General features: G+C 34.9%; 1 protein-coding gene across 1 annotated transcript in view; it reads left to right on the top strand.

Annotated features, from left to right (window-relative positions):
• KHDRBS2 (KH RNA binding domain containing, signal transduction associated 2) overlaps positions 1-25,665 on the top strand; it is a 543,955-nt gene that overhangs the window by 189,383 nt on the left and 328,907 nt on the right. The window contains exon 3 of the mRNA XM_029944584.1: positions 10,860-10,976. Within this exon, the coding sequence (XP_029800444.1) occupies positions 10,860-10,976 (117 nt within the window). The remainder of the gene's footprint in view (positions 1-10,859; positions 10,977-25,665) is intronic.

Below are 25,665 nucleotides of genomic sequence, written 5' to 3'. Positions count from 1 at the left end.
TTATTAAATTATTTATATTATTAAATTATTAAACTTTAAAACTGGTAAATTATTTACATTATTAAAATTCATGTCCAATCATTTTTATCAGCATCTTCCCGAGTTTCTTTGCTGTTTCTGTAAAACATGAACTATTCTGTAAAATGGTAAAAGATAGGCTGGTTTTTAACCTTGACCTTGCTTTTTGGAAACTTCAGAGGCAAATATTGATTAAGCCCAAGATATACTGAATCACCACATTTTAAAGGTTCCACATTTTGAAATTTGGTATAAATGGATTCCTTTTCTCCAACTATGTATGCTTCCCTCAAATTCAAATAATTCTCTCTGAAGTGAGCAACCCCAAATGGGACTTTAGGATCTTATGGCAAAAAGAGTATTTGCTGCTTATTGTTTTGATGGGCCTTTTCATTTAAACTCTTCTAGTTCATATGTGTTGACAATTACTGTTATATTTTGAAATGCTATGTAAATTCTGAGATTAAGTATAATGTAATGATTGGTATTTTAGCACAGAATAAAAATTCTTCCTAATAGCCAAATCCAAATGATCAGTTTCTTTTTTCTCAAAACCTAGGCTCCCTCCATCTGTAGCCTCTGCTAAAATTACTGCTTCCTGACTTCTTCACCTCTTTGTTTATTCCTTCTATTCCTCCTTCCTCAAACAGCAAGATGCCTTTAAAGAAAGTTAATCAATCGGGGGCACCCGAGTGGCTCAATCAATTAAGTGACTCCCTTTAGCTCAGGTCATGATCTCATGGCTCTGTTAGTTCAAGCCCTGTGTAGGGTGTAGGGTTCTGTGCTGACAGCTAAGAGCCTGGAGCCTGCTTCGGATTCTGTGTCTCCCTCTCTCTCTGCCCCTCTCCCACTGGTGCTCTCAAAAATAAAGATTAAAAAATTAAAAAAAAATAAAGTAAATTAATCATGTCTCAGTTCTCTTCTCCTACCCCCTTTCCCCACCAGTCATCAGTTCAGATCTTCAAAGACTTTGCACTGGTTTTACCTAAGACATAATTCTCAACAGTGTCATAAGTACCTGAATATGTTCTCTATATCCATCTCCCTTCCAGCCACATTTCTTATACCTCCAAAGTAAATTTCTTTCAGTTTATCAAACGGCATACTCAGTTTTTTTCCATGTTATTTCTTCTGCTGGGAAATTCTCCATCAGAACGCTCATCCTTTACCCCCGCTCCAGCTTCCTATACATCTCCACTCTACTTAAGCGCTATGTCACAGGGAAAAGTTTTCTCAAGACTCCAGTTTTACATTCTTGTGGAATTCTAAACCTCTTTTACCACAATGCTTGATGAATAATTGTCGCTTGATTCATACTTGGGGATTAAGTGATTTATTAAACAAATCCAGCATTCTTTTATTTTCCCCATTCTCTTGTATTCCTCCAGGCACTAGTCCTTTGCCCCTCTTCCTTATTATTCCTCAGATTTCTTTTCTGGGCTGTTTTTTCCTCCCTTGTTCCTTTCCTGTAGCAATTTCTTGACTTTTGGTAGCACTTCTATGTAGAAAATTGCTAGACCTGTATTTTTATCTTAAATTTCTCTCTATATATCTATCCATATATGGCTACTAGATTTCTCCAATTGAAGGGCATCTGAAGGGGTGCCTGGGTGGCTCAGTCGGCTAAGTAGCTGACTTCAGCTCAGGTAATGATCTCACAGTTTGTGGGTTCGAGCCCCGTGTCAGGCTCTGTGCTGACAGCTCAGAGCCTGGAGCCTGCTTCAGATTCTGTGTCTCCCTCTCTATCTCTCTCTGAATCTCTCTCACTCACACTCTGTGTGTGTCTCTCTCTCAAAAATAAATAAACATTAAAAACGAGGGCATCTAAAATGGATTACAACCAAGATTTCCCTCTAAAACTGTTGTTCCTGTCTTGCACAGGTTTGTTAATGATACAGTATGTTTTCAGTGCTCCAGATGTAGAAAGTTTTATTAATAATTCAATCTCCTTTCTTCATATTCCTCCAATTTAATAAATTGCCTGGTCTTGTTGCAGGTACCACCTGGTCTCTATTTCACTTCCTTTCCTCTTCTATTCTCTATGACTGCCATTCTACTTTATGCTCCATATCATTTATCAACGTTACACCAAACAACTTCTGATGGACGCCTCCATCTTTAATTTCCTACCCCTGCTCCACTACATCTTCTCCAAACTCCCTTTTTAGAACTTTGCTATGATATCCTTGCCTTTTTTCCATGCCCAGCTTCTGTCTCCTTGTTCAAGGCTCAACAAAAACGTCAAACTTCTTAAGCTTTCCCATATGGAAATGATTTCTTCTTCCTTTGAATTTTTGTAACATTTAATGTACTTCTGTTATGCCACTTACCAGTTTCTTTTAAAAATTTTAACAGCTTATCTATTCCCCTTTTTTTCCCACAGGAGTAGACGTTTCCTGAAAGAAGTATTTATATCTCTCTGGTTCAGTTTGTATCCTTCGTACTTTTCACAAGTTCTAGGTGCTAAACCAGCATGTGATGTGAGCAGCTGAGTAGATTTCATTCTTGATTTTATATAAATATGTTTTTTGAATAACAGTTTATGATGGATATTGATACTGTCTTTCATGGTTAATTTACATGGATACTATCTTTCATGATTAATGGTAGTCTCCACCTCTGTCCTTTTCTTAAATACTCACCATTGTCTACTTTGTTAAATTAGAAGTGGTTTTCTCTGATAGAGTTCTCTGTAAATTCCAAATGGTATTATTTAATTCTACAGTCATAGCTTGGTATTTTTGCAGTTGAATAAAGTTCTGTTCCTTTGCTCACCAGTGTCCTTTGATGATTGCTGAGATGAGTACCTGAAGTGTTGTCTTTTCCTGTCTATTTATACAGAAAGAATATTTTTTGATCTGCAACTGTGGTCTCTCTTTGTGCAATCTTCCCAAATTTGCTTAACTTTGTGTTAATGGTGACAAACACAAGAGTAGAATACTAAAGGGTGACGTAATGTTGAATTCTCAAATACAGAACAGCAAGCAGCTTTGTGAATTCCTACTCATTAAAAAGAGGATTAATACTAAAGTCAGGAATAAGATAGAGATGAAAATGGTGTTCAAATAAATATAAAGAGATATGAGGACAAGAGGCATTTGAGGATCAGGAAATGAGGGAGTTCAAATCCAGTGGTGGCTGGCATATGAAAGAAAAGATGAGGCCAGCAGCAGAGATTAGTAATTCAGATTCTTCACAAGTGGCCCTAGTGATCAACCCTGCCCTTTCATCACAAAGCAGATGTAATTTTAGTGCCCACAAAAAGAGAATTAAGGCTAGGTGTATTGCCCCTTCGATTTGAGAAGAAACAGAACTGCTGGAATTAGTTTACAAATATTTCATTGGAAAAATGCCACATGGTGGGGCCCCTGGGTGGCTCAGTTCATGATCTCACAGTTCCAGAGTTCAAGCCCTGCATCAGGCTCTGTACTGACAGCTCCGAGCCTAGAACCTGCTACAGATTATTATCTCTTTCTGTCCCTCCTGTGTACACACACATTCTCTCTCTCTCTTTCAAAAATAAATAAACATTAACAAAATTTTAAAAAAGAAAAATTCCACATGGTAAAACAAGAAAAAGAAAAATTTTATTTTATACAAGTTTTGATGAAATATTTTAATCAGGAAGAAATGAGTTAATTAGGAAAAAAGGGTAAAATGAGAGACTGTAGATTCTGGGGTACCCTTACTTAGTGGGTGAATTGATAAACTTTGAAATACATACACCCAATATTATTGAAGTTTATTTTCACCTAATTTTATTTTATTTTTATTCATTATTATTATTTTATTTTAAGTAGGCTCCATGGCCAATGTGGGGCTCCAACTCATGACCCTGATATTGAGAGTCACATGCTCTCCTGTTGGAGCCAGCCACCCACCATATTTTCACCTAATTTTAAACTGTTCCTGGGTTTACTACATGAAAAAAAGAAGTCCTGGAAATATTTTGCTTAAGGTGTTCCCATTTTCATGAAAAGCAATTGCTTTGCCACAAATATTTTGTAACTTTACAAATTCATTGAAATGTGTTCTTTTGGTTAATTTTACTTGACATGATTTAAATATTTCCTTTTAGGAAAAAAATTAAAAATCTGATTAAAATTTCTCAAAAGGCTTTTTGAATATAAAAGTTGTTACAAAACAACTGTTCGGTGACATAAGCATAAATGAATTTGACATCCACAAATTTAATTTTCTTAAAACACATGTGGATAAAATACTTTCAAATTACTTGAGGATATTTAACATACTGAAAACACAGCTGTGTTCACTCTAGTAAACCTTAAGAATCTTAGAGGTTCCCAAGTTCTAAATTATAGCTAAATATTGAAGACACTATGGTGTAATGTTTGAGTTATTTTCCATGTTGAAAGAAATTTGCTTTAAATGAAAGGTTGGACCCAACAGTTTTCAGTGAACTGATAATGCACCTGTCATGATTATGTCATTTGACTTTGTTTGAAAGGGGACTGAATATAGGATGAAAGGAGAAAAAAAAAGTCTTAGTTAGAACAACTTTTATATTGAGTGTTTTCCAAATTTATCTTAAAATAAATATCCCAAAATTAAGCACCATATAATAGTATACACCAGCTTCATGATTACATCTTGTTTTAAAATCTGAAACAGGGGTGCCTGAGTGGCTCAGTTGGTTAAACGTCCGGCTTCAGCTCAGGTTATGATCTCTCAGTTTGTGGGTTTGAGCCCTGCGTCGGGCTCTGTGCAGACAGCTAGCTCAGAGCCTGGGGCCTGGTTCAGATTCTGTATCTCCCTCTCTCTCTGACCCTTCTCTGCTTGTGCGCTCTCTGTCTCTCAAAAATTAATAAAATTTAAAAAATTTTAAAAAATTAAATCTGAAACAGAAATGATATCCATTCTTTGGATGGAATCTCCTGCCTTATAATAGAGGTGGCCGTGTGAGGAGGGGTTTGTAAACATTTTTTCTCATCACCACGCTTGCTGTGAGATATCCATGTAGAGGACTTAGTGCCCAACACAGAGTGAACCTTCAAATTATGTTAATTGTAGCAAGTAATAATAGCCAATAATCATAAAATTCATTAATAAATAATATTCTTAATTTAAATAAAAGTTTTACTGTTAGCATATTTTTAGTTTTTGTTTTAGAACTGTTAGACATTATTTCCCCATATTTTTCTGTTAGAAATCTTAAATTTTGCCTTTCACTCCTAAATCTATACTTCATCTCTATTTATCTTTTTTGTTATAGTGTAGGAAGCAATTTCATTATTCTTACTATGGATAGCCAATTATGGTCTGTTTAGATAGTTTCTTCTTTCCTTAACTTATTAGTTTCTGTTGTTTCTGTAACAACTAACACAAACTTAAGTGGCTTAAAACACAACAGATTTCTTATATTACAGTTATAAAGATCATAAGTCTGAAATGGTTCTCATGCACTAAAATTAAGGTGTCAAGAAGGCTGCTTTCCTTCTGGGGGTTTTGTGGGAAAATCTGTTCCTTGATTCCTTCAGCTTCTAGAATCTATCCTTATTCTTTGGCTCATGGTTTCCTCCCATCTTCAAAGCCAACAATCACATCACTCCAACCACATTCTGTTACCTTTTACTTTAATTTATAAGGACATTGAGCACACCTGAGCAATCTAGGATAATCTCTTCATCTCAAGATTCCTAAATTAGAGTTGCAAAGTCTCTTTTGCATGGTAACATATTTACAGATTCTGGGTATTAGGCCATGGGCATTTTTAGGAGGCCATTATTCTGCCTCACTGATCTGTACTGCCCCTGGCATCATACATTATTTTAACATGAGGAGGAATCTGTTTCTGGATTCTGGATTCCACTGCTCCATTTTCTATCTGTGTTCCAGGACTATACATATCACATAGTCATAATTAATACAGCTTTATAATGAATCTTTGTAGGGATAGGCATAGTCCTTCATTTGTTCTGCTTCTGAATGTTTTGACTATTCTTGGACTTTGATGTTTTCATACAAATTTTACAACCAATTGGTAAGTTGGCCCAAATCCTATTGTGATTTCAATTAGAACTGTGTTGAGCCTATAGATGTAATTGAAAATACTAGAAATTGAGACTTGCTGTCCATGAATTTGATCTGTCTCTCAATCTATGTATGTACATTTGACAGATTCACTAATGTAAATGTAAAATAAAAATATAAAAATAAAATATAAAATGTAGAATAAACATATATTTTCTATAAAGGTTTTGATTGTACATAATTCAAGTTATTCTTAGGAAATCTTATTTATTTTTTTACTGATGCCATGAGTGGTATCTGTCTGTTTTTTTTTTAAATTACTAATTATATGTTGCTGGTGTACAAAAATACAATTGATTTTTTTATATTGATTTTGTAAAAACACCTTGCTAAGCTCTTTTACTGATTCTGATAATTTTTTTCTGAAATTACTTTAAGATATATAAATTTATATAAAACTTGAGTGGTAATTTGTTTCTTTCTGACATTTATGACATTTATTCAGTGGCTTGAATATTCATCACTGAAGAAAACAATATGCAACTTTGCCTTGTTTTTAATATTATTTTACTATTGGGGTGCCTGGGGAGCTCAGTCATTGAGCGTCCTGCTTCAGCTCAGGTCATGATCTCACAGTTCCTGGGTTTGGGCCCCACATCAGGCTCTGTGCTGACAGCTCAGAGCCTGGAGCCTACTTAACATTCTATATCTCCCTCTCTCTCTGCCTCTTCTCCATCTCTCAATAATAAATAAATGCAAAAAATATTTAAAAAATATTATTGTACTATTAAATATACTTTTCTTACAGGTTTTTAGTAGAAAGCGTCTACTAAAAAAAGAAAGTTTCAGATGATATGAGTTTTATAGAGATTGGAATTGAATTTCATAAAATTATTTTTCTGTTTAAATAAAATGTTAGCTTTTTTTTTCTCTCCAAATAAAATGTTAACCATTTTTCCTCCATTGTTATAAATTAAGGGTTGTAAGTTAGGGGTTATAAATCTTAACTACCTGTGTATCTGTGACAAACAACTCAATCATCATATATTTTTTGTATATACAGCAGGCTGCTGTTTTGTTAAGTAGGTTTTATTTCATGAATGAATTTGCTCTATAAATTCTCTTTTCTAATTCGGTTTTATATCAAGGTTATACTAGCCTGGGAACTGAGTTGAGGGATTTTTCTCCATTTCTTTCCCTGGATAGTCTGCTATTAGCTCACAAACACAGGAATTTCCCAAGTGATTTTCAAAACTGGCTCCCATACACGGAGGGCAAGCACAGACTGAAGATAGAGGCAGGCCACTCCAGATTGTTAGGTGAAAAGTTTAATAAGCAAGGGGACTTTTAGAAAGTTGTGTTGGGTGGCTGCAAAATGAGTAGATCTTAGCACCTGCCCACCGCAATCTTGGGTTTATACAGAGGCCTTAATGTGGTTCAGTCATGTTTACAGTCCAGATGGTCTAAAGGCTGTGTCCTTAAAGTGGCTCCTATTGTGGGAACAGTGGGGGGGACATAAATTCCGAGGATAAGGGAGGGAGCAAAGAGCCTCCAGTTGCCAAAGTCCAGGTTGTGGGTCAACTGGCAGTCATATCTTCTCGACGACTCCTCCAGCATCTACACAGATTCAAATGATGTATTTCCAAAAAGTCTAGTGAAATTCCGATGTGTAAGTGCCTGCAATTAGTATGTCCTTGTAGGACCTTTAGTTATGATACTGTTCTTAAAATATTTCTATATTTTCAACCTTCTAATTTTGCCTCCATTTTTAATTGAAGTACTGTTTACATACTGTGAAATGCACAGTTTTGACAAAACTGTATCTATAAGTTTTGACAAAAATGTATCTGTATACTTTCAACAAAATACAGAACAATTCCATCACGCCAGTTGTTTCCGCCATGCCACTTTCCCACCGGTCCAATCCTGGCTTCTATCTTCCCCAGGCAACCACTCTTAGGAATTCTGACACCATATATTCTTCTGGCCTCTAGAATTTTGTATTAATGGAATCTAACATGATACACTTTTTTTTTTTTAATCTGGCTTCTTTCACTCAACATAATTGTGAGATATATCCATGCCATTGTATTAATCAGTGAATTATTCCTTTCTATTTATGTATACGCTTGTTGATCTTTTCTCCTTGGATAGGCATTGGCTTATAGCTTAATGGTGACTGTGAGTAAAATATCATGGACGCTCTTGTACAGGTTGTTTTGTGAACATATGCTTCTGTTTCCCTTAGTTAAATACCTAAGTAGAATTGCTGGGTCATAGCAGAACTCTGTGTTCCGTATATATGAACCTTATAATAAATTGTCAATCTTTCGAAGGTAGTTGTATCACTTTAAACTGCCAACAGTAATTTCTCCAGTAGTTCCACATCCTCATCCTCATCAATCTTTGATCTTTTTCGTTTTTGTTTTTGTGTTAGTAATTCAGATATATGTGCTTAATTATTAACTTTTTATAGTCTTATATAATTATAGAACTTTTTGTAGATTCTAGATACTAATCATTTTTTAAAGTTTATTTATTTATTTATGAGAGAGAGAGAGAGCGAGAGAGAGAGATCAAGGGAGAGGCAGAGAGAGAGACAAAGACAGAGAGAGAGAGAGAGAGAGAGAGAGACAGAGAGAGACAGAGAGAGAGAGAGAGAGAATCCCAAGGAGGCTCCCTGCTCAGAGCCTGAATCCTGACTCAGAGCTCAATCTCATGAACTGGGAAATTTTGCCTGAGACAAAATCAAGAGTCGGATGCTAATTGACTGAGCCGCGTAGGCAGCTTACAAATACTAACTTTTTTAAAGTTTGTATTTTAATTCCGGTTAATTAACATACAGTGTTATATTTAGATACTAATCATGTTTCAGATGTATGTATGGGGAGTATAGACTCCCAGTCTGTGGCTTGTCTATTCAGTTTCTTAGTGGTTTTTGGATCAGCAAAAGCTTTAGTGAGTACTATTTGCTTCTTATTAAGTAACTTTTCCCAGTTTAACTTTGCAAAGGCATTCTTGAATGCTTTCTCACTACAATTTTTATAATTTTAGATTTTATAGGTCTCTATTATAGATCTCAACATAAAATTTGCCTTAAAGTGAGGTAGGACAGAAAAGGTTTCTTTGTGTTTGTTTTGCTTTGGTGCTTTGTTTTGTTTCATTTGCATATGAATATCCAATTGTCCTAGTACCATTTGCTAAAATGATTTGCTTTTCAAATATTATTGCTTCTGCACTTTTGTTGAAAATCAATTTACCTTCTAAGTGTAGTCTTTCTGAACTTCATACTGTTCCATTTACCTACTTCCCTATAGGCACAACAATCTACATTTTAGTTCTATATTAAATAATTTAGTGAAAGCAGACATCCTTGAATTTATCCTGGGCTTAGGAGAAAAATTTAGTCTTTCACCATTCAGTAGGGTGTATCTTACTACAGGATTATTGATTTTAAAATAAATGGAGACAAACTCTCATTTAGAAAACAGTTACTTAATTTTATTTGTCTTTGTTTTTGATTTACCCAACACAGTTTTTGGTGGATTCTACAGTTTTTGGTGCATTCTAAGCCCTTTCTATCTTTTATTTTATTTTTTATTTTTTTTACTGTTTATTTATTTTTGAGAAAGAGAAAGAGAGAGAAAGAGAGATAAAGAGCGTGAGAAGGGGCAGAGAGAGAGAAAGACACATAATCTGAAGCAGGCTTCAGGCTTCAAGATGTCAGCACAGAGCTGGGTACGGGGCTTGAACTCAAAGACTGAACTTCGAGGTCATGTCCTGCGCTGAATGAAGTCAGACACTTAACCAACTGAGCCACCCAGGTGCCCTGTCTATTTTTTAAATCAATCAATGGATGATTATCCAAGTTATTTGGTGTGGAGTATGTTAGTAACTGACAAAATACTCCAATAACTGCTTTTGTTTCACCTGGTTTTAACTATGTTTCAGGAAGAATAAAAGGGAATAACCCCCCTAGAATTTCCCGTTTAGAGAAACTGTTTTGTATATATGCACTATCAGTAGTGTTTTAAACTTTTCTGTATATGTGATCACATCTTTTATTTGCTGATCCTAAGAACAAGTCTTTAACATAGAGAATGTAAGATTGAAGAATAATTGAATCACTTCATTCATAATCATGACTTTTGGAATAGAATGTTATGGACAGAGACAATGCTTAACAAAAATGAATATTAAATTCTACTAAAAAAATATGTTTAAAATGGGATGCCTGGGTGACTCAGTCAGTTAAGCGACTGACTCTTGATTTGGACTCAGGTCCTGATCTCACACTTGTGAGACTGAGCTCAGTTTCGGGCTCCACACTGAGCAAGTGTGGAACGTGCTTGGGATTCCCTCTCGCCCTCTCTCTTTGTCTCTGCCCCATTCCTGTGAGCTCAACCTCTCAAAATAAATAAATAACAAATAAATAAAAATCTGCTTAAAATACTAACCTTTGCAGTTTTGAAGGTGCACAGTCTAAGATAATTGTTTTTATTTCACTAATCTGCTTGAAGAGAAAAAGCTTTTAGAAATTTTGTAACCATAGTGTTTCTCACTAATTTCTTTTTTGTAAGTGATTTATTTATTTGATTAGGTAAGAATATGACATGTTCAGTATATTAACCATTTTGGCAATGCTTTAGAAAGAGGCATCCTTTTTAAAATGGATCCTGGGTTAGAAGATCTGAAATAGTTTCATGTGTGTGTGCGTATTCTGTGTATGGATGTCATAACTCTCTTCTGCATGGTAAAATCTGAAAACCTCATAACACATTATTTATTTTTGATGCAAATTATTACTTTTTTCTACTTTAAAACAGAATTCCGTTGATTTTGTTTCCTAGTTCAATTTTGTGGGGAAATTGCTTGGACCAAGAGGAAACTCTTTGAAGAGACTACAAGAAGAAACAGGTGCTAAAATGTCTATCCTGGGCAAAGGATCAATGAGAGATAAAGCAAAGGTACTGAACTTTAAATTTGATATTTAAAACATACAGAAAGTTCCCTGTCACACGGATGGCCAAACTCACAAGCACATCTGCACTATTCTCCCCCCATTTCTTATCATTTTCACCTTCTGGGATCACCCTATTGCACTCTGTCGATTCTTCTATTTTCATAAAAATCAATTACCCGCCTTTTTTTTTCAAGAACATGTAATTATGTATCTTTATTCTCTTTAGTCCTTTGTGTAATTGTTGTCAAATCTTCTCCCTTTCTCTGTGTCCTCTGTAGAATGTTTCTGTATGCCCGTGCTCATTTTCTTTAATTCCCTGTCTGGATCCCCTTTCTCTCTTCAGCTATGTCACCTAATCACATCCATTGTATCATTCTCTCTTATTATCTCTTTGCTCCATTTCACTCTGGCCCTCTTACCTAAAGCAATTTCAAATACTTATCTGCGAATCTCTGAGATTTCCACTTACTTTCTTAAATGTTTCAATTCACCAGACATCAAAAGAACAAATAAGCTAAGAAATGTATGAACTTTGACATTTGAAATGATTTATTTCACATCTGAACTACATCATTGTCCCAAATTATAAATTGAAAGCAATTTTCAGTGTCTTAGAATTCACTGTTTTGGAAAAGTAACTATTTTTCCAAAAACAAACTATTAATAGATTTATTCATAGATGATCTTTTAAGATTTATTGAGAAAGGGAGGATGTGTTAAAGTAGTAGTATTTGGTCAGGCCATGCTTCTCTGATTCAGTATGTTACCATGGAAAACATAATATTCAAACATTTATTTCTGACTCTGGGAATTACTTAGAAAATGATTTAGGAGTTTTCTCTTTTAACTGTTAATGTGAAGTCTTGAAGAAATTTATAGTGAGAAATGTCACTGAACAGATAGCTCACAATCTTACAGTGTAAACTTCATATTGTCGCTTTTTATATTCCTCAAAATTTCTTAAGATTTAGATCGGGCATCATCTCCCTAACAGGGCTTTCCTGAACTCCTGTGATTGGCTAAATCCTCTCATCACAACATATTTTATTGAAATGTTTGGTTTCTCTCATTAAACTGTAACTCCCACCTCCCAGAGAAATATCCTTGTCAGCTTTACATAGTCAGAGTATCTGTGTAGTCCCTCCCTCCATAGCCTTTAAAGTAAATGAGTGCTTATTGCTTATTCCCATATATTTGTAATTTTTTTTTTCTGTTCACAAAGTTTTACATTGGATTCCTTTTTCCTGTGAGCATGTTAGGTACCAGCATAAATATTTGAAAATCTAGGAGGAAACAGATTTTGTTCTATTAAGTTTCCATTTACTGATATTAGCTGTTGCTTGAAATCCAGGTTCTCATTGATTACCTTTTGGGTGATCTATCATGTTTGCCTATGCTTCAACTATTTTCATTGTTTTTCTTACAAAATGAAAGAAAATAAGAACATTTAAGAGCAACACTAGGGGTGGCTGGGTTGCTTAGTCGGTTAAGCCTCTGACCCCAGCTCGGTCATGATCTCACCATTCATGGGTCGAGCCCCACATAGGGCTCAGCACTAACAGCTCAGAGCCTGGAGCCTGCTTTGGATTCTGTGTCTCCCCATCTCCTTCCCTCCCTCGCGCGTGCTCCTCTCTCTTAAAAATGATCTATATTAAAAAAATTTAAAAACCTTTAAAAACAGAACAATGGCAATAATAATGTATTGCACTGTCTACATTTTATAGAATCTAGATAAAATCTTAACTGCCATGGGTGGTGGGCACAAAGCTGAAATAAAACCACAAACATGGATATGAAAAAGTTCACCTTAGTAAACACTTGATTAAAATAAAAAATAAATCCTTGGTAAAACATTGATTACTATGCTGCTATTTTACCTCTTCCCAACATGACCTCACCAGGAAGGAAGATTTTATATGTGATTTTTTTTTCTTTTAACAACTAAATAAAACTCATCTGACTCTTCCGTGGCAGTATCTTTGTGTGTATATATTTATAGAGCCACACAGGAATATATTCATACTTTAATTGCAGAAGTATTTGTTGCTATGTGTCACACTATATGTCGTCCATAGTTCTAGGTCATAGTAATGAATATGACAAAAATATTTCTCCTCCTAGAGTTTACCTTCCAATGGGAGAGACAGACAATAAATAAGTGATTAAGCATAATCTAATCATTATTATGGATTAAAATAATACAGATTGTTTTTCTGGGTTGACTCTGCTATTAAGATGTTACACAATGTATGACTTAAACCTAATCTTTGCTTCATGACAAAAAGGAGATATTTGGATAGTTGTCTAATTCAGGAAAAAATAATTATGCAAAAGTCTTGCACATCTGCTATGTGCTCACCTGTAGATTAAATATTATGCTCTAGAGAAAATACGTATTAGACATGAGTCAAGCCCTCACAAAACTTTTATGTTAATTAAATATCTTGATTTATTTAACATGTTCTTTTAAAAAAAAGTTAAGGAGGCATCAGTCATTGAATTAGTAGGTGGAAAGAGTGACATACTCATTTAATTTTATTTTTATAATTCTAATATGACTTTTTCATCCTTAGAAAAACATGACAGTTTAAGATTTGTTATAAGATCATTATAAAATTGTGTGATATAGAAAACAGTTCTCATGGTTTAGTGTAGTAAGAAGATTCTACCAAGTTTAATGATTTTATTTGTGTTATTTTGTTTTTGATGGATTTGGGGGAAATATCCTTTTTCGTTTCATGATACCTAGCCAATAACTCTGTAAGCAAAGACAGAAAACAAAAACCAAAACAAAATGAAATGTGGTAATATCCAAAGTAATACCAGTGGCAAAATCCTATTGTATATTCAGTATTTTATTCCCGTAGTGGTCAGATCACCGAATATATGAACTCACATTTTACCTGAAACTATCCAGGAATGCCTGAACAGAAGCTGACTTTTAAATTGTGATGATAAAGGTATTCTTAGAGAACATTAGGAGGTAGTATATACAGCATGTTTGTGATATTTCAAAATATCTCAGGAAACTAACTGGCAGTTCAGAAATTTCTTTAAAGTCTACGTCCGTCTTCCACCATATGGCCAGCCAGTTCGAAATAACCACGCAGCTGCCGGCTTCACCAGCGGCTGCATCTGAGCCATCTTCAGGGGTAACTTACTGTAGCTTCGGATAGAGTGTTACTATTTTTAGTGATGCTGATGGCAGAGATTGGTGAGGGAGAACAGAGGGAGCAGTGGTCTACAGGCTTATCTTTGAAAAGAGTGAGAAGCAAACATATTATCCTCAAGAAAAAAAGGTTTCAGAGCTTAGAGAAAATCAGACAAAAGCTCAACACACCTAGATAACAGTGAGGAAACAGTAGGAAGGCATCAAAGCTAATTTCTTGCATACTTCTATTGTCCTTAAATGAAAATCACAAATAGACATATTGCAAATAAATGATGTTGTAATGAAAGGTATTCTGACATTCTATTAATAAGCTTGGTTCAATTATGAAATGTAGGCTTAGAAAATGCTGGTGGTTATATGCTAAAAGTTAGGTGGAGTTTTATTTGAAACTGTGATAATTCTCTAGGCAGCCTTTCTCTCTTTGATGTGCTAATATCATGTGCAGTTTCTATTTTATAATACATCTTCTGTATTTGGTGATGGCCACTTTAGTAAATCCTTTCTGATTTCATGGCAATTTGATTTTCATCAACAATAAAATCAACTGAAAACCTTCAAAGTGATGCTGCTGCCTGGTGGGTGTGAACCCCTTCCCAATCATCCTTCTCTCATTTGGCTTCTGGGCTATGCCTCACATCAAACAGCACGGTTAGTCTCTCAAATCCTGAAGGGGCGAGGCCATGCGCACTGCCTGTCAGTCAGCCTGGGATTGGTCATGTCGACTTCTGTTTCAACTTTTTAATATCCCCAACAACAAAGCAACTTGTAATCCCCCAAAATCAAGAGCCTAGACACCCTGATTTTAATTTTAGCTGTGCCACTAATAAACTGCATGGAAGATCAACAATATTTTTTTTCTCAGCTCCCTCCACACGAAAGAACGCCTAGCCCCATCACGACTTCCAAACACAGATAGAAGAGTGGGCATTATTCTTTGCTTAAACATCACTTGAATTTGTCAAGGACAAAGAGTATATCAGAAATTCCAGATAAGTCACTGCATTCGTCTGTTTCTTGGATCTGAATTTTGAGAAATTAGATTAACAGACTAAACAGCTCCACCTGAGCAGTGGCACATGTGATAAGTAACACTGGATTGCAAACATCTATTTTGTGAGAACGCAAGGAAACCCGTTTCAATGGCGAACCAACACAAGGTTATTTCGGTCTATGACATATTAGGACTCCAAGTGAGCAAACAGTTAAAATAGTCAGGTTTGGTGCTTCGGATTGTGTGTCTCCCTCTCTCTCTGCCCCTCTTTTGCTCGTGCTCTGTCTCTGTCTCTCTCTCAAAAGTAAATAAACATAAAAAAAGATTAAAAATATAAATAAATAGAATAGGTTTGAGTTGAAGAGTGAAATATATCATCATACTAGTGAGAAATAATTTTTACATTAACATCTTCAACCCTTTTTTATATTTATGTTTTTTATTTACATCCAAGTTCGTTAGCATAAAGTGCAACAATGACTTCAAGAGCAGATTCCTTAATGCCTCTTACCCATTTAGACCATCCTCCCTCCCACAACCCCTCCAGTAACCCTGTGTTTGTTCACCATATTTAAGAGTCTTTTATGTTTTTTCATCTTCAACCCCTTTATGTATAAAGTTTGTAATTCATTGCAGTGGACTTTGCCTAAGAATGAAAAAACAAATGCCATAAATCAGTCGGAGCTCAAGCCTTCATAAGCTTCATTGGACAGAGCATGAGGTGGCAATGTTTTATATGTTGTGGATCAAAATTACAGATTATTTAAAAAATTTATTTAATATGTATTTTTTGAGAGACAGAGAGAGTGTGAGCAGGGGAGGGGCAGAGATGGAGAGGGAGAGACAGAATCCAAAGCAGGTTCCAGCCAGTTAAAGGGAGAGGTCTTGTGTAGGTATCAGTGGGAAATCCCAGTGGAGCCCAGCCTGTGAGTCATTCCAGCCCAGGCATTACACATGCAAGTAAAGAACTCTCCAGATGATAGGGGCCTCTAGCCATTTGAGCGATCACAGATTGCTGGAGTCCTGGGCTCTGGGAGCAAACCACGTTATTCCCATCTGCTCTGTCTAAATCCCTCACCCACAGAATCCGCAGGCATAGGAACGTGCTTGTTATTTTAGGCAACCAAGTTTGACACGGTGACTTATACAACACTAGATGACTAGAGCACATTCCTACGATTTTATTTACAAGATTAAAAGAGTCTCAACATTGTGAGCAGTTTTCCAAATACTGGATTTGTTCTCTTGTGTTTCTGCTGCCCTCTCATGGCAATTACTACAGACTTTGAAAGTTTCTGGGGTTTCGTGTGGGTTTGTGTATTTGGTGTTTTGATTTTTTGTTATTTATCTGCACCTTATTTGAAGCATATGTCAAAACTCTCCCTCAGAGTTGCCAGTAAGGGAAAAGGCTTCAAAGAAAGACAATTCAGAGATTTCCAGAATGTTCGACTTAAAAAAGTATCAAGCTAGTCATAAAGCTGGTTTAAGGCCATTGTACCTTTGAATGTCTAGTTTAATGCCACAAGACTCAAGGTTAATTGGTTAGGTAATTCTAATTTCTTTGTAAAGTTTCTTAATTTTATTACAACCTGAGAAAGTGAGTGCTATGACAATTTATCAGAGATGTTATGGCATCTTATCAGGGATATTACATAGATCCCAGAAGGGGAAAGGATTGCACCATACCAAAAGTGTACTGCCCCAAACCAAGGCTGGGGTAGTTTTCTTTCTTAGTCCCTCCTTTTGACCAGGTCAGATTGTGGATTGTCTTAAGCAAGAAAAAAATCACATGATATTTTTTTACTGCGTTAACTGAGTTTTTGTATTCATAAACTGAGTTTGTTGCTTCATCAGTCATGTCCTACATTTCCTATAGATGGTAGAATTTAGCTAAGAGATCAAGATATACAGTATACTACCATCAAGATTACCTGCAATCTATGTACCCATTGACTTCTCTCTTTACTAGTTTCCTTTGTTAGGGAAGAATTTCTATGCATAATTCTATATATACATTCATATATTAGTAATATATTTTATATTATTTAAAACTACATATATGTTTAGTTGGCTAATCTCTCTCAACAAATGCTTTTTAAGTATTAATATTTGCTTTCCTTTTTTAAACTGGACCCAATCTTCGCTTTGCCCACACATTGAAAATTCTAGTAGACACATTGGAATCACCAAAGCAAAGCAATAGACCCACACAGATAGACATTGTATATATGGGTCTATATAATAAGTCAAATGAGAAAGAAAAATTTTCGAAATAACTTTATTTTGCTCATTGTAAGAACTACTGCATTTTTCATTTTCTAGGTAATATTAATGTCAAACCAAGTAAGAATGGTGATCTAAAATTAAAAAAATGATATTTAAACGCTTAGGAAAGCCTTTGATGAAAGGTTGTTGTTTGTACATTTTTAGAAAGATAATGTTACATGTTTGTTTTAAATTGTTAGAACTTGACCCCAATAGATGCCATGTTCTTTGAAGAGAAACTTGGACTACTTGTCTAGCGCAGTGCGGGAAATTTAGAGATACAGTTAAGAGAATAATGACCCAGAGTGGGAACGTTAAAGAGAAAAATCCTGCACTTAACTCAAGTGCACTATCAGCACTAATTCAGATTCTGAATTTCATTAGTTGCAGTGATGTTTCTGACTTTTTACTCTGTTTTCTCCTTATTGTTTTCTTTAATTTCACAGTCATTCAAAAGATAAGTAGTAATCTAGTTTTATCAGCCATAAATATATGAATCATTTGTAGTTGAATAGTGTTGTCATGAATACTTGAAATTTTGTTTGAGCTCTTGACAACCCTTGATAAAAAGTAGAGAGCTCTGTTTTCTGGTTATAGTTCATGATGCTAAACAGAGCCCAGAGAAGGACAAAGTAGCCAAACTCCGTAGTCTAACGGATAATATTATGAGTTCACTTTTGCTTTCTGATTTGGTTCACCAAGAGTGAAATCAAAAAGACTGAGGAAAATGAAAATTCCAGGATACAAATGAAATATTACATATTTTGCTATGAATATAATCAGTTGCACCACTTGACTCTTAGTGGTTGAGACAAAGTTTTGTATACTTTCAGGGATGCCCTTCACAAGGCATTCTATGTGAACTGTGCTAATTGACCCAATACTGCTTGTCACCAGCACTTAACCTAGTTATAGGAGTGAGCATACCACAGGTCACTACAGGACACATTTTCATGAATGTTTTTTTTTTAATATCTAAATATCAGAAATCACCTAGACTTATTTTTTAAGTTTATTTATTTATATTGAGAGAGAGAGAGAAAGAGAGAGAGAGAAGAGGCAGAATGAGAGAGACAGAGAATCTCAAGCAGGTTCCATGCTGTCAGGCCAGAGCCCACCGTGAGGTTCAATCTCTCAAACCATGAGATCATGACCTGAGTCTAAATCAAGAGTCAGATGCTTAGCTGACTGAGCCACTGGTGCCCTAAGACTTCTTGTTCGTATACTTATTGTTGAAATGTTACTTGCAAAGATATATATTGTGTCACATATTTTTTGTGCAAACAGCACTTGTTTTAATTTTGACAATACTAATATTTAATTTTTTTTTGTTTTTGAGCTCAGGGTTTTGAGACAAACCTGAATTACACCAGTATTCCTGCATGTGGTTTACCCCCAGACAAGGCATACCTAACCTATAAATATATAATTGCTGACATCTACAATTCTAGCACCACTATGGGGTTAAAAACAAAACAAAACAAAATGTAACCATTGATTTAGGGAATTTGGAATATCTCCAGAAGTTTTTATGTTCACATTTCTAAGCTTATGCCCTATATTTGCTGCTGCTTCTTTCTCAATAGTAGGATTACTGCTTTCTCTTCCTTTTGTATGTTTTGCATGTTTTGAAAGACTTTTTATTTCAGTTATTTGGCACTCTCATGGGATAGTTTTCAGTTTTTTTTTCTAATTTCTTCCTTTCACCTGTCTATCTTAAAACAATTTTAGAGCTAAAATTTTTTAAAATCAGGAAGTTTTCCAGGGTTTGAATACTTGAGTAGCTCTCATTTCTATTTCTCTGAACATTACTAAAATGTGTGAGAGATTTCCTCAGCAGTATCACTAATATCATATTTCCGTAAATCAAACTAAGTCAACAGTCACCACTACCAAACCAGGAAGATAAACAATCAGAATAAGAGGCCATCAACTAAACAGACATAGCTTGCCTTGGGCTAATCAGTTAATATTTTCAGGATTTCAAGGTGCCTGGGTGGCTCAGTCAGTTAAGAGTCTGACTTGGGCTCAGGTCGTGATCTCACTGTTTGTGAATTTGAGCCCCACTTAGTTCTCTGTGCTGACTGCTAGGAGCCTGGAGCCTACTTCATATTCCGTGTCTCCCTCTCTCTGCCCCTCCCCTACTCACACTCTGTCTCTCTCAAAAATAAATAAACATTAAAAAAATTAAAAATATTTTCAGTACCTCAGTTATATACATTTTAGATTAAAAGTGATATCCACACTTAAAAATAATTTAACCATAACAGTCTTAAACAAAGTATGTAGAAACTTTTATTTTGATTATCCTTTGTCTTAAGGAAGATATCATAATATGGATAAAGCAAAACTAGGCTATAATGGCAACTCTGTATCTATATCATAATAATCTGGATCATAATAATTCAACTTGAGGAAGTCTTAATATTATGAAGGTGGTTGTGGGGTGGTCTTAATTTTCATTGAGCTGATCAAAGGTATAACCTATGTGTTTCCATGTTATACACATACGCATGCACATGTACATTGGCTTTTATAATCTTAGAGTTGGCAGAGAAGGTAAAGATGCTAGTGTATTTAGTTCATTAATTTTTATAGCCAAAATATATTGTTGCCCAAGGGACAGTAGCTTGTTTGAGATTACTGGGAAATTACTAGGAAATATTTAATTATTTGAGGTAAAAAAGAAAACATAAAGATGAAGACCAGTTTCATGAAAAATAATCTTGCTCAAACTGGCAGATTAATTTCAAGGCGCCATAACGTTGGAAGAAATCGACTTTACTAAATTTCCTCTTGCTGTTTCTTAAACTGCTACACCAAAGGTAAGAAGAAAATGGATCCAAATTATTTTAAATAATATAAAATTACCTGCAGGATATAAAAGATTGAATTGACCATGATTTTTCATCATGATCTAGCCTCTTTAAAACTGTGTAATATAGACCTTCAGATTCTGTGCCTCCCTCTCTTTCTGCCCCTCCCCAGCTTGTGCTCTGTCTTTTTCTGTCTCTCAAAAAAATAATTGTTAAAAAAAATTTTTTTAAATAAAAGGAACACCTGGGTGGCTCAGTCAGTTGTGCATCCAACTTTGGCTCAAGTTATGATCTCATGGTTCACAGGTTCAAGTATGTTTTCTACTAACCTGCTTCAGATTCTGTGTCTCTGTCTCTTCCCCTCCCAGCTCATGCTCTGTCTCTCAAATAAATAAATAAACATTAAAAATATTTTAATTCAAAAGAAAACTGAGTAGCTTAGATATGATTTCTTTGTGTAAACACTTTCATCTAGCTCTGTACTAATGATCATAGACAGTGGTCACCCTGAATGGATGAAAACAAGGAAGGGGACCCTGTGCTGGGGGTCCCCGAGTTAACAGCCCATATGTTGGAGCATAATCGCTGTCCACATTTGATGGCAGCTCGTGTAGGCAAGGGAGGTCACCGCTTGTCACCCTAGTCCTGTCCTCAGGGTGAGACTAAGAGCAATCTGGGCTCTTTTCGGAAGTCTTCCTGTGTTGAGAGCCCAAAGTTTCCTCTTTAGGAGGAAAGAGTTCTTCTCACTTCTTTATCCCTCTGTAAGTTTATAGGTCAGAAAATTGATCACAATATACTTAGCTGCAAGTGTAATAGTTTCTTCCACATCGCTATGAATTCTTAAGATTATAAACCAAAAATGTCATTTTACTGCACATGTTCTTCTACTAGCCATTGTTTTGTTTTAAACCACCAGGCCTAGATCATATTTTTATGCATTGTTTTTATTAAGATATAATTCACATATGCAAAAATCTGCCACTTTTTAAAAAATATTTTTAATGTTTATTAATTTTTGAGAGAGAAAGAGACTGTGAGTGGGAGAAAGGAAGGGGGGCAGAGGTTCTGAGGCAGGCTCTGTGTTCACGGTGGAAAGCCCATTGCAGGACTTGTAGTCATGGATAACTGTAGGACCATGATATGAACCGATGTCTGATGCTTAACCAACTAAGGCACCCAGTGTCCCAAGAAGGTACCACTTTTAAGTGTACAAATGTATTTAGCCATGTTTGAATCATCACGATCAAAATAAAGAATATTTCTGTCACACCAAAAATTTCCTTTGGGCCTTGCCTCACACCCTGGTTCTGGGAGACTTTTGATCTGCTCTCTGTTACCATCTTTTAACTTATCCTAGAATTTCATAAACTGATTTATACAGTATAATAGGCTTGCTTCGGCATTGTTCCCCTCACCATACTGTTTTTGAGGATTATCCGTGTTGATGCATGTATCAGTATTTTGTTTTTTTACATCATTGAGAAGTTTTCCATTGCATGGTTACACCGAAATTTGTTTATCCACTTTTTGATGGTTATTTAGATTGTTTACAGTTTACACTATTATGATTAAGGCTGCTATGAAGATTCATATACGTCTTTGCATGAAGATACAATTTCACAACAGAGAATTTGGGAATTATTCTTTGAAAATTAAAGCACAAGGATGTTAATATGATCCTTTTCATTAATGGAATATATTTACCACAAGACTATATATTTTTTAGAAAGTTAGAAAGAAGTCCTCCTAATGTGTTGGTTGTAAATTTCCGATTTTGGTATGGTTTATTTGACATTCATGACATCTATTAGTTCCATGAAAGAGTATTTTATTAGTTATTCATTTTTCATTCTGCAAATAATCATTTGTAAATTAAAGTTTGGGAGATTTTTTTCCAGCAGTGCTCTAAATTAGGTACCAGAGTTTAGATGCAAACTGGAGATTCTGATTCCCTATCCAGTGAGATGAGATTTGTTAGATAAATGAAGCCATCTGCATCAATTTAAATAGTTCTACCAAATTGATTCATGAAGTGTCTAATATTTCCATGTAATTAGCAGTGGCATTTTCAAATGCCTATAACTGAGAGGAAAATTTAACCTTCTCTGAAGAATTGCACACTCTAGGGTTGATACTTTAGAAAATTATATTGTTCTAAGGGAATACTCACCAAAGAATTACATCAGACTTTGAACAGATGCTGCAAGATCCCTGTTTTATTGCTGGTGCACCAGAGAGGTGATATTAAAAGTCTTCATCTCCTCCCTCGCATCTGATGTTAAAACAGATTTCCCATTTCTCGGCTCTGACAGTTTAGTGGTGAATCTTTAGTGGCTGTTCCAAAAAAATTCTGCTTTCTCTTCTTTTCTCTTCTAATGTAAAATTAAACTCTAGTCATTAAGTTCAATGTCTATCTTATTGTTGGTACTCTAAGGAGTCTTTCCCACTAAGGGAAGACGGAGGGCTTATTTCAAAAGATAATGTCTGTTTTTCTCTCACTCAAAGAATTTTATTGCTTAGTATCTTATACCTGCATATGCACTTTGAGCTAAAAATAAATGTGCAAAATATATGTATAATATTAATAGAATTTTATCAATATGTAATCTGTGAGTTTCACATCATATCTCTTATAAATGCTTTACTAGGGGAAATCTTAGAGACTGAAATATTATGAAAATCCAAAAGTCTGGTAATATCTTATATTCCTATTTTATCTTTGCTTCTGATTTCTGATCTTTTTCTCCTTCGTGCTGTATTAGTGGTACTGAATGCAGATGAACCACAAGCTATTTTACATTACAGAGGATAGACATACTTAGATCATTAATGTGGAGGATGTTTTCATGGCCTGTTGCATGGGAGTTACAAATTAATTTCTAATCCTACTTATCTTTCTTTCCTCATGATGGTAGAGATTCATAAATTGTTTAGACATTATAGTAGATGATAGATGTAGTTTACTTAGAAAATATTGATATATTTTGTGAAACAGTTTCATAAGAAGGATGTTAGATAAATCAAGCATGTTTTATAAATTATTTGAAGGTTTTCTCTAGTGCCATACATCATGCATGTTAAAACACAAACAGAAAAACAAAAACTCTTTTCTCCCTAATGTGAAGTAAGAAATGCCAGTTCATCATATTAATATTGATAAAAAGTATTATTGCTATCCCAAGTATTTTATTGTGCCTGTTAACTAAAACTTGGTTATGAATTTTTTATATTTTATATTATTAAAGCATATGCTACCAATAATAAGACTTGGATAACTATTATATAAAATTTCTAAAATATAAGGGACTATTACCTATACTTAATGGAATTATACTGTAATTTGTGACCGTATTTGACTTTTTGAGGATTGTCTAACTCTTTAAGGATATTTTTGCCAGATCCATCTACACATAAAATGTTTTTTTATTGTTTTATCAAATGATTTAACAGAATTCTAATTATAGCTTGGAGCAAGTAACTTCCGGACACAAGAGAAGAATAAAAACTATGACTTATTAATCTTTGTTATCTTGGAAAGCATATCTTATTTCCCTAAAGCAGAGAGTCCTCTGAATTATCCCACGTGTTGAGCATCAAGGTTTCCCATTCTGCCAAAGTGATTAATTAAGAGTTGGACATTCATTACTTTATTTATATTTCTTTTTATTTTTTACTTACTTATATTTTTGTTTCAAGTGTTTGATTAAATTCTAGTTAGTTCATACATAGTGTAATATTAATTTCAGGAGTGGAATTTAGTCATTCATCACTTACATGTGACACCCAGTGCTCATCACAAGTGCCTTCCTTAATAACCCATCACCCATGTAGCCCATCCCCGCTCACATTCACTCCAACAACCCTCAGCTGAACATTAATTTATTTAAACAGGTATTTTACCCATGTCTTTTAAAAAAATGAGTTCCAGTGAGCATTACCAGTTTGATTTTGCACATACATTTCCACATGCGTGCAAACATACCCTTATATTTTAAAAAGTACAATAAAAATATATGATGGGAGCTTCATCAAAAGATATATGGTGAGTCCAATGTAAGTCATCTAGGTAGAGAGAAAATAAGTAAAAACAGTACAAGTAAGTTAGAAAAACCAAATTAGGAGCAAACCAGCATGTACACCAAAACTACATGACATCTTTCTTCCACCGACCTCAAAATGCAAGTGGGTAGAGATAAAGCAATGAAAGATACAAGATTAGCATTTGTGGGGAAAAGCAGAAAAAAAAGCAGTGTTGTGTTTGATGGCTCAAGAACAGGCAGATGCCCAAGTAACAATGTTTGTCAGGTGAATCTAAGAGGTGATTTTATACCTGAATTTATGGGTGAAGTCATTGAGTCCACTTCATGATCTGAAGATACTAGGAAAGTCTAGGTTCTATGAACTCTTGAAATTCTAAGACTGAGCTGCACAATGAGAAGCTGCTGAGCACAGCCCCAAATTAGTCAAGGAAGTAAAAAAAATAAATAAATGGAATTTTTAAAGTAAATGGATTATTGAGCAGAGGAGGTCGATTTCAGAAAGCAAGAGGCTGTATTTTTTTATCCTTTTGGAAAACTAAAAAGAGGGGGTGGTAGTGTTTACTCCACATACTGAACAGTTAAAAAAAATCTCTCTTCTTTAAAATCTTAAAAATGAGCAACAGAAAAGGATTTTGGCTAAATTACATAGGGAGCTATTTTAAGAAATGATAAAGCCTCAGAATGAAAACCAAAACAGAAAGATGCACACCAGACAAGTAAAACGTGTAGTTTCATATTTAATAACAAACTAAAAAAAGAAATACTGAAATAACCTCAAATTATTTAATTGGGGAAAAGAGAGATTCGTAAAGGGAAATGACAGGATTGATGAAAGAATTATGACCCAGCAATTCCACTACTAGGTATTTATCCAAAGATACAAAAATGCTGATTTAAAGGGATACATGCACCCCATTGTTTATAGCAGCACTATCAACAATAGCTAAATTAGGGATTCAAATGTCCATCTACCAAGGTGATATATATAATTGAATATTACTTGGTGCTTAAAAGAATGAAATCATGCCATTTGCAACAATGGGGATGGGACTAGATCATATTATGCTAAATAAAATAAGTCCATGAGAGAAAGACAAATATCATATGATTTTAGTCATATGTGGAATTTAAGAAACAAGACTGATGAACATAGGGGAAGGGAAATAAAACTAAGTTAAAAAGAAAGAGGGAAACAAACCATAAGAGACTCTCAAAGACGGAGAACAAACAGGGTTGCTGGAGGCGGGTAGGTTGAGGGATGGACTAAATGGGTGATGGGCATTAAGGAAGGCACTTGCTGGGATGAGCACTGGGTGTTTTATGTAAGTGATGAATCACTGGGTTCTACTAAAACCAATACTACACTGCATGTTAACTAACTTGAATATAAAAAATAAGTAAAAGAAAAT

Source organism: Suricata suricatta, chromosome 7, assembly GCF_006229205.1.
Source record: "Suricata suricatta isolate VVHF042 chromosome 7, meerkat_22Aug2017_6uvM2_HiC, whole genome shotgun sequence".
NCBI lineage: Eukaryota > Metazoa > Chordata > Mammalia > Carnivora > Herpestidae > Suricata > Suricata suricatta.
This window is presented reverse-complemented; position numbering and strand designations above follow the sequence as displayed.